Consider the following 14,102-nt stretch of genomic DNA (forward strand, 5'->3'; position numbering starts at 1 on the left):
CATATTCTATGAAGAAGTTCCATTTTGCTCAATTTCTGTTGCTACTTTGCTAGTGCATCTTGCCTCTTGGTGCATTGCTGGTTGACTGGTTGTAGAAAAGCAATATCCTTTTGGAGTTTTGGTTCAACGGTTTTAAGGACACCAACCTTCGTTGGCAATTTTATGTGTAGTAGTCTCTATCAATAAAGGGGAGTAGTAAAAAACTCATGTGTGATTTTGTAGTTAACTCCTTTCTTTTTGATGGTAAGAAAAGTAATTTTTTTTTTCTTACCCAACTTCCATTTTTACGACTTCTTATTTATCTATAATATCTACTACGAAAATAAAATATACTTCGTATAACTGTATTGTAATCCCCCGTATTTTTAAATATATTAGTAATGAAATTATGTTTTATTCATAATTTTTATTTGTATTTTTTTTCGGATTTAATTTCAAAAGTTTCAAATTATTTTTGGGTTTGATGAACGATTTTATTACAAATAACTTTTTATGAACCTTTCTTCAATAATTTATGTCCAGCAAACCAAACCCATTTTCCTTTCTTAATTGGCCCATTAATTTTATGAGGCCCAACCTTAAAACTAACCCTACACCACTCTCTCTCTTATAAATACCCCATACATCCCCAAAATTTCCCACACAAAAAGGTTAGTCTTATTTTCATCCTCCTTTGTTTCATTATTTTGCTTAATGTTATTTTAATTGTTTTGGGTTTTGATTTTAGTATAAAGATTATATTTTTAGTATTAAATTATATTTTAATGGTATAAAGATTATAAATTTCAGATTTTATAAATGTTATAATTTTCATATTTTATGAATTATAAACCTAGGGTTTCAATTTATTGAAAATCATGATTTTAGGGTTTTTATGAACAATTGATTTAGGGCTTTTATAGTAATGATGTTTTGAAATTTTGGTGATTATATTACTAATTAGTTTTCAGATTATTTTGAACACGTAAATTCGTGTTTTAATGTTTAGATTTCGGTTCGTTAATATTAATCCCGTTTTAATCCCGATCAGGTTCTGAACTCATCCGATTTTGACAAAAAAGTAGTGTTTTCCATGTGGAAACGATGTTTTAAGAAAGACTCACTACCTTTGGTAGTGAGCACCACCCTCTCGTGGCCAAATTCTGCCTCTAAATATGATTTTCGGGCAGTTTTTCATTTTTAACGAAGTTTTTTACGCTTAAAATTTTATCCTTGATTTTGATTAATAAAATTAATTATTTTTAAAGTTAATTAAGCATATAAATATATGTTTTATTTATTTTAATAATTTTTTCATCATATTATATTGTTGGAAATTACTTGGGATAGTAATATTAATTGTTGGTTGTTTTCTAGGAAGTGATGATTATTCCCTAGGAGAATTTTAAGTGATTAAAAGTGGCTCAAAAGGATTTTTTGTATGAGGTACGTACATGTCTACTTCGTTATAAGTAGTATCATGTTTAGGTACCAAAAGGAAAGAACTTAGTTTCATGATTAGGGAACACTTGGATGGAAATTGTTTGGTTACACATTGATTTAATTCATGTGCTTATGCTTATGAAACATGTTTTGGTGAATTGATTATGTTTGTATGGAATTATGGATGCAAACATGTTGAATTATATTGGATAAAATGTTTGTATGGAATGTTGATACAAGCATAATTTTATTGGATTGGTTTGTTAACCACATTTGGTTTATTAAAGGATTGGAATTGAATGGTTTAAGTGGAATGAATTTATTAATTATTCCACAAGGTTATTATTATTTATTTATTACTCAATCATAACTTGTTAGTATGTTGAGTAAAGGTGGATTAAGCCGAAATGGCTAGGTGAGTTGACTATGTTCAACAATTTTGGATAATTTGGAAGTTTAATGGAATTAAAGGTTAATTTGTGATGTGATCACCATTGTCCTAAATAAGATTAAAAACGAATTGATGTATGATTGTTATGTATGGTCTTCTTGATTGAGTTGGCTATTAATTAAAATTGTAATCACGTAAAGTGAAACATGGATGAGCAATAAAACTCTGGAAAGCGTGCACTTCTAGAGTATTGACAATTATGGGTTGGGGTACACGGTGGTAGCCCGTGGCTTTTCGAGGCTTGTTTGATCAACATGTCCTCTTCTCTTTTGGTATTTACATTTTATTTTATAATGAAAGTTAGATGGGATCCTAGACTAACTTTGTGAGAATGGAGTCGCGCCCATTCTTGCATCGCGCTAAACTTTTATTTCAAATGGTCATTTGGGACCTGGATTGGACAACCTGGTCTATTGCTTACTCCAAACTAAATTAAATTTATTAAATTGAATATGATGAGTCAAGTGTTTGGAATTGGTTAGTAAGTATGTTGAGTCAATTGAATTGTCTAAGTGTGGAGTCTTGATTATTGAATTCACATTGTATGTTTATTTACTTTAATTAATTGAGCATGCTAGGTTTGGTACGTTGTAGCTTGTATGTACTCAGCTTTGCTGATTGCGTGCTTTTGTGTGTGTTTTCTTTTGGTCATGGCCTTCGCCTTTCAATGACCCTGTGATGATCCAATTATTACACTTGTATTATTGGGGAGCAGTATGCACAGGTTAGCTTGATGATGTGAAGTTAAGGGATTTGACAAACGCATTGTCAAGGGATTGGTGTGATTGAGAGTATTCGATTCTTGTGTTGAACTTATTTATGCTTTGCTATTTCGTTTATGTTTTGGATTTTTAATATTGGTTTGGTTTTAAATAAGGGCCTTATATGGTTCCAATTTGTAAGCTTTGACTTATTCGTTTTCTAAATTGTGTTATTTTAAATACTTAAGTTTGATTTTTCCGCTGCGATACTTTGATAAAGCCTTAACGTTTTAACACGTGGCGGTAACATGTCAATGGTTCTCCACTATTTTATTTAAAGTAAGTGGTTTGAAAAAGGGAGAATTATTGGGGTGTTACAAAGTGGTATCAGAGCTTAGGTTCGATTTAATTACCACCAAATTTAATTTAAAGTTTTTAGGCGCCTAACGTTTTAAATCTAATGAGTTTATTCGACTACCTTATTTAAAGTTAACTTAGATTTTCAAAAATTATTCTATTCTAATATATTTATTTCGGCATTTAATAAAAAAAGTTTATTTATTTGTTTTATATATTTTCAAAGTATTTTTGTTATTTTGAAATAAAATGAATTTAATTATTTATTTTTATTCCTAACTTGTGTGCTTATTTTGCTTATCGGTGAGATTTGGGTAGCATTAGAAAGGGCGTATAGAATAGATTATTTATTTCTTTATGCATTGTAATTAATTACTTAATGCTTTTATATTGTATGAAGTGATCATGCAAGTTATTTAATTGTGTATGTTCATGTAATGGTGCAAACTTGAGTGATCACTTAGTATCATGTTTAAGGATTAAAGCATGTCATATGGAATGGAATGGAATGAGATTCTTTATGCAATGTAAAATGTTTAAATGATTTAATTTATTTGTGTGAAGCATGTAATTATGTGTCTACTAATGTGTGTTAATTTAATGATGTTATGCACTTGATGCATGAATTTTGGTGGAATTGAATCAAAGGAATTATTTTATTTTATTTTTCGCGTGCGAAGGAATGATTAAAATTAAATAATCATTTCCTTTAAAAGTGACTTATTAGGGGCGATTGTGTGGCCGTGTCCACCTTTCTACCTTAATATATATATTTGATGATTATGAATGTGATTTATTAAGCAAGAAGAGTTTTTTTTCGCGCTGATGTCAGCCTAAGAGTGTGTTACATTTCTAGGTAGAGAAGGAGGATGGCTAACAATGATGCTTTAGCTGCTGCTATTAGGACTAGTTGAACCAAATTCAATTGACTTGCTTATTAGTTTGCCTACTAGTGAGGTTGTGAGGTGCACCAAGATACATAAGGGTTTACCTTTGAGGATTGGAGAGACTGATTTTCCATCTGATCTTATAGAATTTGAGTTGGATGACCTTGATGTCATTTTGGGAATAGATTGGTTAGCCACTTATAAGCTAATATAAGATTGATTGTGAGATAAAGAATGTTTACTTAAGGAGTTCTTTGGGGGAGATTGTGTATTACAGACGTTTTGGGAAACCAAATGGTATTGGGATTATTTCTGCGTTAAAGTTGTCAAAACTTGTACGTAAGGGGCATCCTTTGTTCTTTTGTTGTGTGCAAGACTTGGAAATGAGTAGTAAGTGAATGTGGAAGATGTGCCAATTGTGAATGAGTTTTGGATGTATTTTGTGAAGAAGAAATATGGGAGCATGAGATTGTGGATCGATTATAGAGAGTTGAAATAATGTCACAATAAAGAATAAGTACCCACTACCCAAGATCGATGATTTGTTTGATCAATTGAAGGGAGCTAGTGTGTTTTTCAAGATTGATTTACGTTCGGGGTATCATCAATTAAGAGTGGCTGATAAGGATATACCTAAGACTGCTTTTAGGATTAGATATGGGCACTACGAGTTTACAGTTTTGTCTTTTGAGTTGACCAATGCACTTGCAATTTTTATAGACTTGATGAATCGAGTATTCCATGAACAAGTTTGTAGTTGTTTTTATTGATGATATTTTGGTATACTCGAAAAGTGAGGAAAACATGAGCCATTGGGAGGCCGAGGATGATATGAGAAAGAGATAACCTAAGTTGTTTAATGAGGTGAGTTACGAGGGCGTAACTCTTGTTCTTTAAGGGGGGTAGAATGCGTATAATTTCGCGTTTTTTTTTTTACCCTATTTTATGCTATTTTATGGTGTTTTCATGCTTTTCATAGCAATTTTATTTGTTTATGCATCTAGAGAAGTGCGTAAATTGGGATGGTGATAAAGTATTAGTGTCGATATTATGACACAATTGGAATTCCAGCAACATAATTTTGAAATTTTTGAAATGGCTTTATGCAAAAGTTTTGCAATTTAAGGGATTTTGTGCTAAGTTTCGGGACGAAACTTCTTTTAAGAGGGGTATATTGTAATCCCCCGTATTTTTAAATATATTAGTAATGAAATTATGTTTTATTCATAATTTTTATTTGTATTTTTTTTCGGATTTAATTTCAAAAGTTTCAAATTATTTTTGGGTTTGATGAACGATTTTATTACAAATAACTTTTTATGAACCTTTCTTCAATAATTTATGTCCAGCAAACCAAACCCATTTTCCTTTCTTAATTGGCCCATTAATTTTATGAGGCCCAACCTTAAAACTAACCCTACACCACTCTCTCTCTTATAAATACCCCATACATCCCCAAAATTTCCCACACAAAAAGGTTAGTCTTATTTTCATCCTCCTTTGTTTCATTATTTTGCTTAATGTTATTTTAATTGTTTTGGGTTTTGATTTTAGTATAAAGATTATATTTTTAGTATTAAATTATATTTTAATGGTATAAAGATTATAAATTTCAGATTTTATAAATGTTATAATTTTCATATTTTATGAATTATAAACCTAGGGTTTCAATTTATTGAAAATCATGATTTTAGGGTTTTTATGAACAATTGATTTAGGGCTTTTATAGTAATGATGTTTTGAAATTTTGGTGATTATATTACTAATTAGTTTTCAGATTATTTTGAACACGTAAATTCGTGTTTTAATGTTTAGATTTCGGTTCGTTAATATTAATCCCGTTTTAATCCCGATCAGGTTCTGAACTCATCCGATTTTGACAAAAAAGTAGTGTTTTCCATGTGGAAACGATGTTTTAAGAAAGACTCACTACCTTTGGTAGTGAGCACCACCCTCTCGTGGCCAAATTCTGCCTCTAAATATGATTTTCGGGCAGTTTTTCATTTTTAACGAAGTTTTTTACGCTTAAAATTTTATCCTTGATTTTGATTAATAAAATTAATTATTTTTAAAGTTAATTAAGCATATAAATATATGTTTTATTTATTTTAATAATTTTTTCATCATATTATATTGTTGGAAATTACTTGGGATAGTAATATTAATTGTTGGTTGTTTTCTAGGAAGTGATGATTATTCCCTAGGAGAATTTTAAGTGATTAAAAGTGGCTCAAAAGGATTTTTTGTATGAGGTACGTACATGTCTACTTCGTTATAAGTAGTATCATGTTTAGGTACCAAAAGGAAAGAACTTAGTTTCATGATTAGGGAACACTTGGATGGAAATTGTTTGGTTACACATTGATTTAATTCATGTGCTTATGCTTATGAAACATGTTTTGGTGAATTGATTATGTTTGTATGGAATTATGGATGCAAACATGTTGAATTATATTGGATAAAATGTTTGTATGGAATGTTGATACAAGCATAATTTTATTGGATTGGTTTGTTAACCACATTTGGTTTATTAAAGGATTGGAATTGAATGGTTTAAGTGGAATGAATTTATTAATTATTCCACAAGGTTATTATTATTTATTTATTACTCAATCATAACTTGTTAGTATGTTGAGTAAAGGTGGATTAAGCCGAAATGGCTAGGTGAGTTGACTATGTTCAACAATTTTGGATAATTTGGAAGTTTAATGGAATTAAAGGTTAATTTGTGATGTGATCACCATTGTCCTAAATAAGATTAAAAACGAATTGATGTATGATTGTTATGTATGGTCTTCTTGATTGAGTTGGCTATTAATTAAAATTGTAATCACGTAAAGTGAAACATGGATGAGCAATAAAACTCTGGAAAGCGTGCACTTCTAGAGTATTGACAATTATGGGTTGGGGTACACGGTGGTAGCCCGTGGCTTTTCGAGGCTTGTTTGATCAACATGTCCTCTTCTCTTTTGGTATTTACATTTTATTTTATAATGAAAGTTAGATGGGATCCTAGACTAACTTTGTGAGAATGGAGTCGCGCCCATTCTTGCATCGCGCTAAACTTTTATTTCAAATGGTCATTTGGGACCTGGATTGGACAACCTGGTCTATTGCTTACTCCAAACTAAATTAAATTTATTAAATTGAATATGATGAGTCAAGTGTTTGGAATTGGTTAGTAAGTATGTTGAGTCAATTGAATTGTCTAAGTGTGGAGTCTTGATTATTGAATTCACATTGTATGTTTATTTACTTTAATTAATTGAGCATGCTAGGTTTGGTACGTTGTAGCTTGTATGTACTCAGCTTTGCTGATTGCGTGCTTTTGTGTGTGTTTTCTTTTGGTCATGGCCTTCGCCTTTCAATGACCCTGTGATGATCCAATTATTACACTTGTATTATTGGGGAGCAGTATGCACAGGTTAGCTTGATGATGTGAAGTTAAGGGATTTGACAAACGCATTGTCAAGGGATTGGTGTGATTGAGAGTATTCGATTCTTGTGTTGAACTTATTTATGCTTTGCTATTTCGTTTATGTTTTGGATTTTTAATATTGGTTTGGTTTTAAATAAGGGCCTTATATGGTTCCAATTTGTAAGCTTTGACTTATTCGTTTTCTAAATTGTGTTATTTTAAATACTTAAGTTTGATTTTTCCGCTGCGATACTTTGATAAAGCCTTAACGTTTTAACACGTGGCGGTAACATGTCAATGGTTCTCCACTATTTTATTTAAAGTAAGTGGTTTGAAAAAGGGAGAATTATTGGGGTGTTACATGTATAACCTCATATGGATTTGTCTTTCAATTAAAAAAAAAATTAAAAATAAAAAAAAAATAAAATAAATAATAATAATAATAATAATAATAATAATTAAATAAATAAAAAAAAATTACTCATTATAATAATTCTTCAATTTCTCAATACTTACCAAATTGACTTTTTACATCATTCTTATAGAGTGATGTATCTCAGATTCATACATTGCTAGATATAATCTACATCTACACATACTGAATAACATTATTATATAAAGAAAAAAAAAAGAAGCAAGACAAGCATTAAGAACATGAGCAATAGTTTAATACTAATATTAGTTAAGTAGTTAGTTTTTTTAAAAATTGCATCACCTTGTCAAAAAAAAAAAAAAAAAAAAAAAAAAAAAAAAAATTGCATCACTTTGACAATTGCACTATTCACATACTATGGTTGACTTAATTTTATCACCTCTATAAATTAAATACTCGTAAATGTTATTATATTATATATCACTAGAATATTCATAATGTCTAATTTCATAATATAATTTTGTTACAATTTTTACTAATATACCATTAAAGATATTAGTGGTCAAAGTTATGTCTCGGCAAATGTGCCGATCAAACTAATGCATTTTAAAAATAACAGAGGAGTATAAATCACTAATAATTATGATCCCAACATTATTCTAAAGAATTTTGATAAGAATATTAGAAATAAGAACTAGTACATTGAACTTTCAGAGTGATTATGATAAATTAGAAAGAATAGAATAGAATAGCTTGATTTCTCATTAAACATCGCCCAGCAAGATTAGCCCTAGGTTCTTAAGATTCTAGATGACATCATCATTTTTTAATTTAGAGGTCTTAAGACGAGACTTTATTATTTTTAAGCATTTATGAAGTTTGGTGGTCTTAATAAAATCTGAAGTGGAGTCTTGAAAATTCAAGACTCAACTTCAGACTCAATTTAACACTCAATTAGTTTTTTTTTATTTTTAAAAAACTTTAATAATATAATTTATATGTAAAAAAATGAGTCTGAGCGATTGAAGAGATTGATTTTATCGAGCCTTAACATAATTATAAATTAGAAAAAAAAAATTAATCTAAAAAGCTGATGTGGCAATAAATTAAAGTCTTAAAATGTGACTGCGCTTTTCCTTAACCTAGAATCATAAGATTTCCTAGAATTTTAAGGAATACACAAGATAATATTAGAGAATAAATATCTTCCTAATATAATATATGATATATCTCAATAGATTATGCCAAGAAATGTGAATCAAATTCAATATGTGAGCAATGATCATCAATATTCACAAGAGGCTACAACGAAAAATTGACAAAGTTCATGAAGGTAAGATAAATTTCTTTTTTTTTTTTTTTTTTTTTTTGTGCATTCTTTAACTTAGGGCATGTTCACATTTACTCAATTTCAGTTCAGTTCAGTTCAGCTCCAATCAGTTCAGCTCTTAATTTCCCTCTCACATAAAATATTCATTTCAGCTCAATTCAGTTCAGTTCAGTTCAGCTCCAATCAGTTCAGTTCAGTTAAGCTCTAATCAGTTCAGTTCAGTTCAGTCCAGCTCAGTTCAGTAAATGTGAACAGGCCCTTAGATTTGTTTGTTTGTCTGTTTGTTTGTTGATGAATGTGTATTTTAATTGATTATTGAATTTACATATATGCCCTTATGAATATATCTCTTACTTCCTTTTCTCCCTTTCTTAGTAATGGTAATTTAGTCTTTTCAAATCCCCATTTATTTGCCCCCTTGCCCCTTGGGCTTGGGGGGTAATAGATTGATGGGGAATTCCTTGAGATCTTATAAACAAGGGAATTAAGCATTCGAGAATCTTATATTTGACTACAATTTCCACCGAACGTTAACAAACATGTTGTAATTTTTATAATATCGTTTTCGTGCTTACTTTCTTCCTCAAAATCATGATACCACTCTCAAATACTTTACTAAATTAACTAAAGTACACGACAAATTAAAACTTACTCGGATCGGGTTGAATCGTGAGATGCTTTTTGTCCGATAAGACGCCTTCTTCAAAGTACAAAATAGTACTACGTATTATCCGTCAAACCTACTCGTTTCCAATGAATCTTGTGGATGTTGCACCATGTAAAGGTCTTGTACTCCATATATATTTCAATTGCAGTTATATGGTTGTTATTAACATTTTACTATGTAGAATAAAGTCAATAAACTGTATAAAGTAAGTGTAAAGTCTTCAACTTGTATAATTTTCAAGCAGTTTTATATTGTTGCTATAAGTAAACATTTTGGAATAAACTATCCTATCCATATAGTAAGGTGTAAAGTCTTCAACTAGTAAAACTGTCAAAGGCTCAAAGCTAAATGTGCATGAAATATTTGAATAGTTTCCATGACAGTATATTGGATCAACAAATAAAATATCAATTTTATTTATCATAAATACTGAATATTAATAGAATAAAGTCAATAAACCACACACTGATTATACGGAGTATTATCCTACACGTTTATCATCTGTTCAAATCTTTCTATTTACAAGATCTATATTAGATGGTTATCATAATTGTTGATTGTACTCATAAAAGTCGTAATATTGTTGTCGAACAAAAGTAACACCATCTTAATTTAAATTTGAAACGCAAACTTATCTTCCATAACTTCTACAAAAGATCAAAACTAACAATTTCCATCATATCTTAAGCCCCCATTTATAAAACATAACAATAATTATCTTCAAAATTGAAGCTTACGATAAGAATTAACCTTATTATTATTGTATTTTAACCCAAAGTTTTTATTAGACAGATTGAATTCTGGTTGCTGTGGGCACTTTACTACTCTTCAACCGCTCATCTAGTGTTGCTCGTTTTCTCTCTCTTATCTTCATTTCCCCTAATTTTGCTCTCTTATCATGCCATCAAACAAGAGAAGAAGAATCAAATCGTAAGTTTTCTTGATTCAATCTTTTCCATTTCAATTGAATTATTGCTTAATTTCTATGTTTATTGATTTTTTGTTTTTAATTTGATTTTATGGGGTTTGAATAAATTAGGGTTTACATTTTTGAGATTGGAGCATTTATAGTTTATTGTTAATCATTTTCGAATTGGGTTTTATAGAATTTCAAATTTGATTAACTGTTGATCAACGATCTGCAATTCAAGTCCAGAAATTTATGTGGGTGTGAGTAATTCAATTGTGTGTAAACCGTGTTTATTGATCTGTTTCAATTGTAGAATATTCGTGAGAAATGAAATTGGGGTTGTGGGTTGATTGATTTTGCTGATCATTGATGAAGTGTGATAAGTTTACTGGGTTTTTGCATAATCATCTATGGTTTAAAAATGGGATGTAGAAGATGAATACATTCGAATTGAGTTGTTGCATTTTGGCTTTTTATCCTATTTCAGATGTTTACCAGTCTGGTTTCCAATGGATTTTGTAGAAAGAGGATTAATCAACGAGGTTTTATCTGATGATTCAATTTTGGATTTATCTTATAATGAATGTCATTTATTTGTTTATGCATTGATATTTTAAGAATCGGGAGTTCAATGATCATATGTTCTGAATAGGTTGTCCGCGGCTATTAGAGATGACAGGAAGACTTCCGTTGAGGTGAAGCAAGACACACAGGAGCTGCCTTCCTGGTCTGATCTTCCTGCTGAACTTTTGGAGCTGATTCTCTCTGGTTTGACTCTTAGGGAGAACATTCGTTTTTCTGCTGTTTGCAAGAGATGGCACTCGATTGCTGTTTCTGTGCGCCTAGTGAACCAGCCTCCCTGGATTATGTATTTTCCGAAATTTGGGGATCTTTATGAATTCTATGACCCACTCAGCCGCAAGACTTATTCTATCGAATTAGCAGAGCTGAGTGGATCGAGAGTGTGTTACACAAAAGGTGGTTGGCTACTGTTATACAGACCCAGATCTCATCGCCTATTCTTTTTTAACCCCTTCTCCCGGGAGTTGATTAAGCTGCCTAGATTTGAAATCACTTGCCAAATAGTTGCATTCTCTTGTGACCCAACATCTACGAGCTGTGTCGTGTTTACAGTGAAGCATGTTAGCCCTACAGTTGTTGCTATTAGTACTTGTCATCCGGGGGCAACAGATTGGACAACTGCCAATTACCAAAATCGCCTGCCTTTTGTCAGTAGTATATGGAACAAATTGGTTTTCTCTAATGGGCAATTTTATTGTCTTAGCCTAACTGGATGGCTTGGGGTTTTTAATCCGAAAGAGCTTACTTGGAATGTCCTGGTGGTGCCTCCTCCAAGATGTCCAGAAAACTTTTTCACAAAAAACTGGTGGAAGGGTAAATTTCTGGCAGAACATAATGGAGACATTTTGGTGATCTACACCTGCTGTAGTGATTACCCAATTATATTTAAACTTGATCAGACAAACATGGTATGGGAAGAAGTAAAAACCTTAGATGGGATTACTCTCTTTGCAAGCTTTCTTTCATCGCATTCAAGAACAGATCTCCCTGGAATAATGAGGAATAGTGTTTATTTTTCTAAAGTTCGTTTCTATGGAAAACGATGCATATCATATTCCCTGAAGGATTGTAGATACTATCCTCGCAAGCAATTTCATGACTGGGGAGAGCAGGATCCATTTGAGAGCATTTGGATTGATCCGCCCCAGGACCTCTCTATCTTCATGTGATCCGTATGATAAATTCTGTGAGTTTTTACTTTAATATACTTGTGGTCACCTTGCATTATTTTCTTCATTTTATTAATTTTTGTTGCTATGAACTTATCGTAGATATACAACTACAACAGTCTCTTTCGTTCCCATTTCTAATTCTTGAGTACATGTTATACCCTGCACCCCATGAAAGCTTGGTGCCATAGTGGTTTTAATAGACTCTTCTTGTGTTTCTCTGAGTTCTACCTACCAAACCCATACTTGCACGTGTGCACCATTCCCATGTTCTTCTAAATTAGAAAATCCTTAATAAATGTAGTTTGCTGATCTAGGTTTGATTTAGCCCAGCTGTGGCTTTTTGTAATTTACTTTTGCAAAGTTTTAAAGCATCGCTCTTGCAGTCTTGCTGAAAGTAACCTGGTCACACTATTAGTTGTGTGTGCTATTTCGGCTTTTTGCATAACTGGGCTGTCCTGTCACATATTTCTTCTCAGTTGTCAATTCAATTCATTGCAAACCCATGGAGGACAAAAGTCCTCTTTTACTGTTTTTTTTTTATCTGCTGTTTTAGAAATGGGAGTACTTTTAAAACCAAATTTGAACGTATTAAAATACAAGTATTTCATTCTTTCTTCTGTTATTCTCTGCTGTCGAGGTGCAATTTAATGTGTTGGTATAAACCTGGCTAGCAAAGAGACAGTTGGGTGTGACATTATGTTAGTTAAACCAATTATTTTTATTTTTCATTGGGTCAGAATTTAAACTTTAAATATCCTTGGATCCCTCTTGTAGTAAATTGGTAATGAAGATGTTTGCTTGTATAACCATGAACTTTGTGAAGAGATTAGGGGAAAAAACCTATCTGACAATGATCCATCTGGCTTTTCTGCAGGTAAATTATGTTTCAGTTATATCTGAAAATTTTGCGTTGCTCCTAATGCCATGTTCCTCGATGACAATTAGGAGCAACTTTAAGGCAGAGCCCCTGGATCTGAATAAAGGAGTTTTGAACAGGACAACGCTTGTAGAAGTAGATGTCTTTTAACAGTGGATAGTTTTTTGTGAAATCAGTATTTTAGAAGAATAGTAGACGTAATAGCAAAGTTTACATGTTTTGTGTAAAAATTGAGAGTTTGCACCCTTCATATGGTATCTGTATTATTTGTTTAGAGGACTGATACATGTTTTTTTTTTTTTTCTTTTTCTAATTAGTCGATTAGAAGCATAGTGGTGCCGACCAAGTCTGTAGTCTCATTGTTTGGCAACTCTTACTAGAGCATACCTTAATAAACATATTGTGCTTTAATACAGAATTCTTCATTATTTCTGAGCCACAACCTTGTCTACTTCAAGTTGATGTCAGCTAACTTAGTAGCAAGGAACTATGCTATAGTCTTTTTGTTATTGGTCATTCATTTCTAGCTGTGCAAAAACCTAATTTGAGTGCTTGGAGATCCTTGAGAGTTGAGACTGCAGTAACATAAGCACACACATTATCAAAAAAGAGGTGACAAACAGAGGGAAGGCATCTTCCCAAGTTCACCGAAACTTACCAGTTGATCACAGAAGCTCAAAATCATAGCCGTGATTCACCAGCAGGTAGTTGTAATCAAATTATCTGTTTGCTTCTTGTTCAGTGGCAGATCAGTCCATGATAACTGCGCATGGTGAAGACTCTGAAGACAGATTAAGGCTGTACGTCATACAATGTTGAGGCCTTCTTTGTTAGCTTCTTCAATTATAATCTTCTTGTTCTCTATGTTGTTTTTCCGACCGTATGTCTTCTGTTTTAATGAATTACCAACTTTGTTTCGAAATAATAGTTTTATTTATTTATTTTTTTTCAAGGG

The 14,102-nt window shown here is 31.6% G+C and overlaps 1 protein-coding gene across 1 annotated transcript; it reads left to right on the top strand.

The window, feature by feature from the left end:
• The first annotated feature begins 10,265 nt into the window (after positions 1–10,265).
• LOC145617376 (F-box/kelch-repeat protein At1g57790-like) lies at positions 10,266–14,088 on the top strand. Its single transcript, XM_081672068.1, has 3 exons — positions 10,266–10,536; positions 11,169–12,284; positions 13,145–14,088. The coding sequence occupies exons 1-2, from the start codon at positions 10,505–10,507 to the stop codon at positions 12,265–12,267; spliced, it is 1,131 nt and encodes a 376-aa protein (XP_081528194.1). The 5' UTR covers positions 10,266–10,504; the 3' UTR covers positions 12,268–12,284; positions 13,145–14,088.
• The last annotated feature ends 14 nt before the right edge of the window (positions 14,089–14,102 follow it).

The sequence above is a fragment of the Chenopodium album genome, chromosome 26, assembly GCF_948465745.1.
Source record: "Chenopodium album chromosome 26, dcCheAlbu1.1, whole genome shotgun sequence".
Classification (NCBI taxonomy): domain Eukaryota; kingdom Viridiplantae; phylum Streptophyta; class Magnoliopsida; order Caryophyllales; family Amaranthaceae; genus Chenopodium; species Chenopodium album.

Excerpts from the sequence above, each read along its gene's own strand:
- LOC145617376 (XM_081672068.1), top strand. The coding sequence starts at position 10,505 with ATGCCATCAAACAAGAGAAGAAGAATCAAATC. Across the intron at positions 10,537-11,168 it reads AAGAGAAGAAGAATCAAATC|GTTGTCCGCGGCTATTAGAG; the intron begins GTAAGTTTTCTT and ends TGTTCTGAATAG.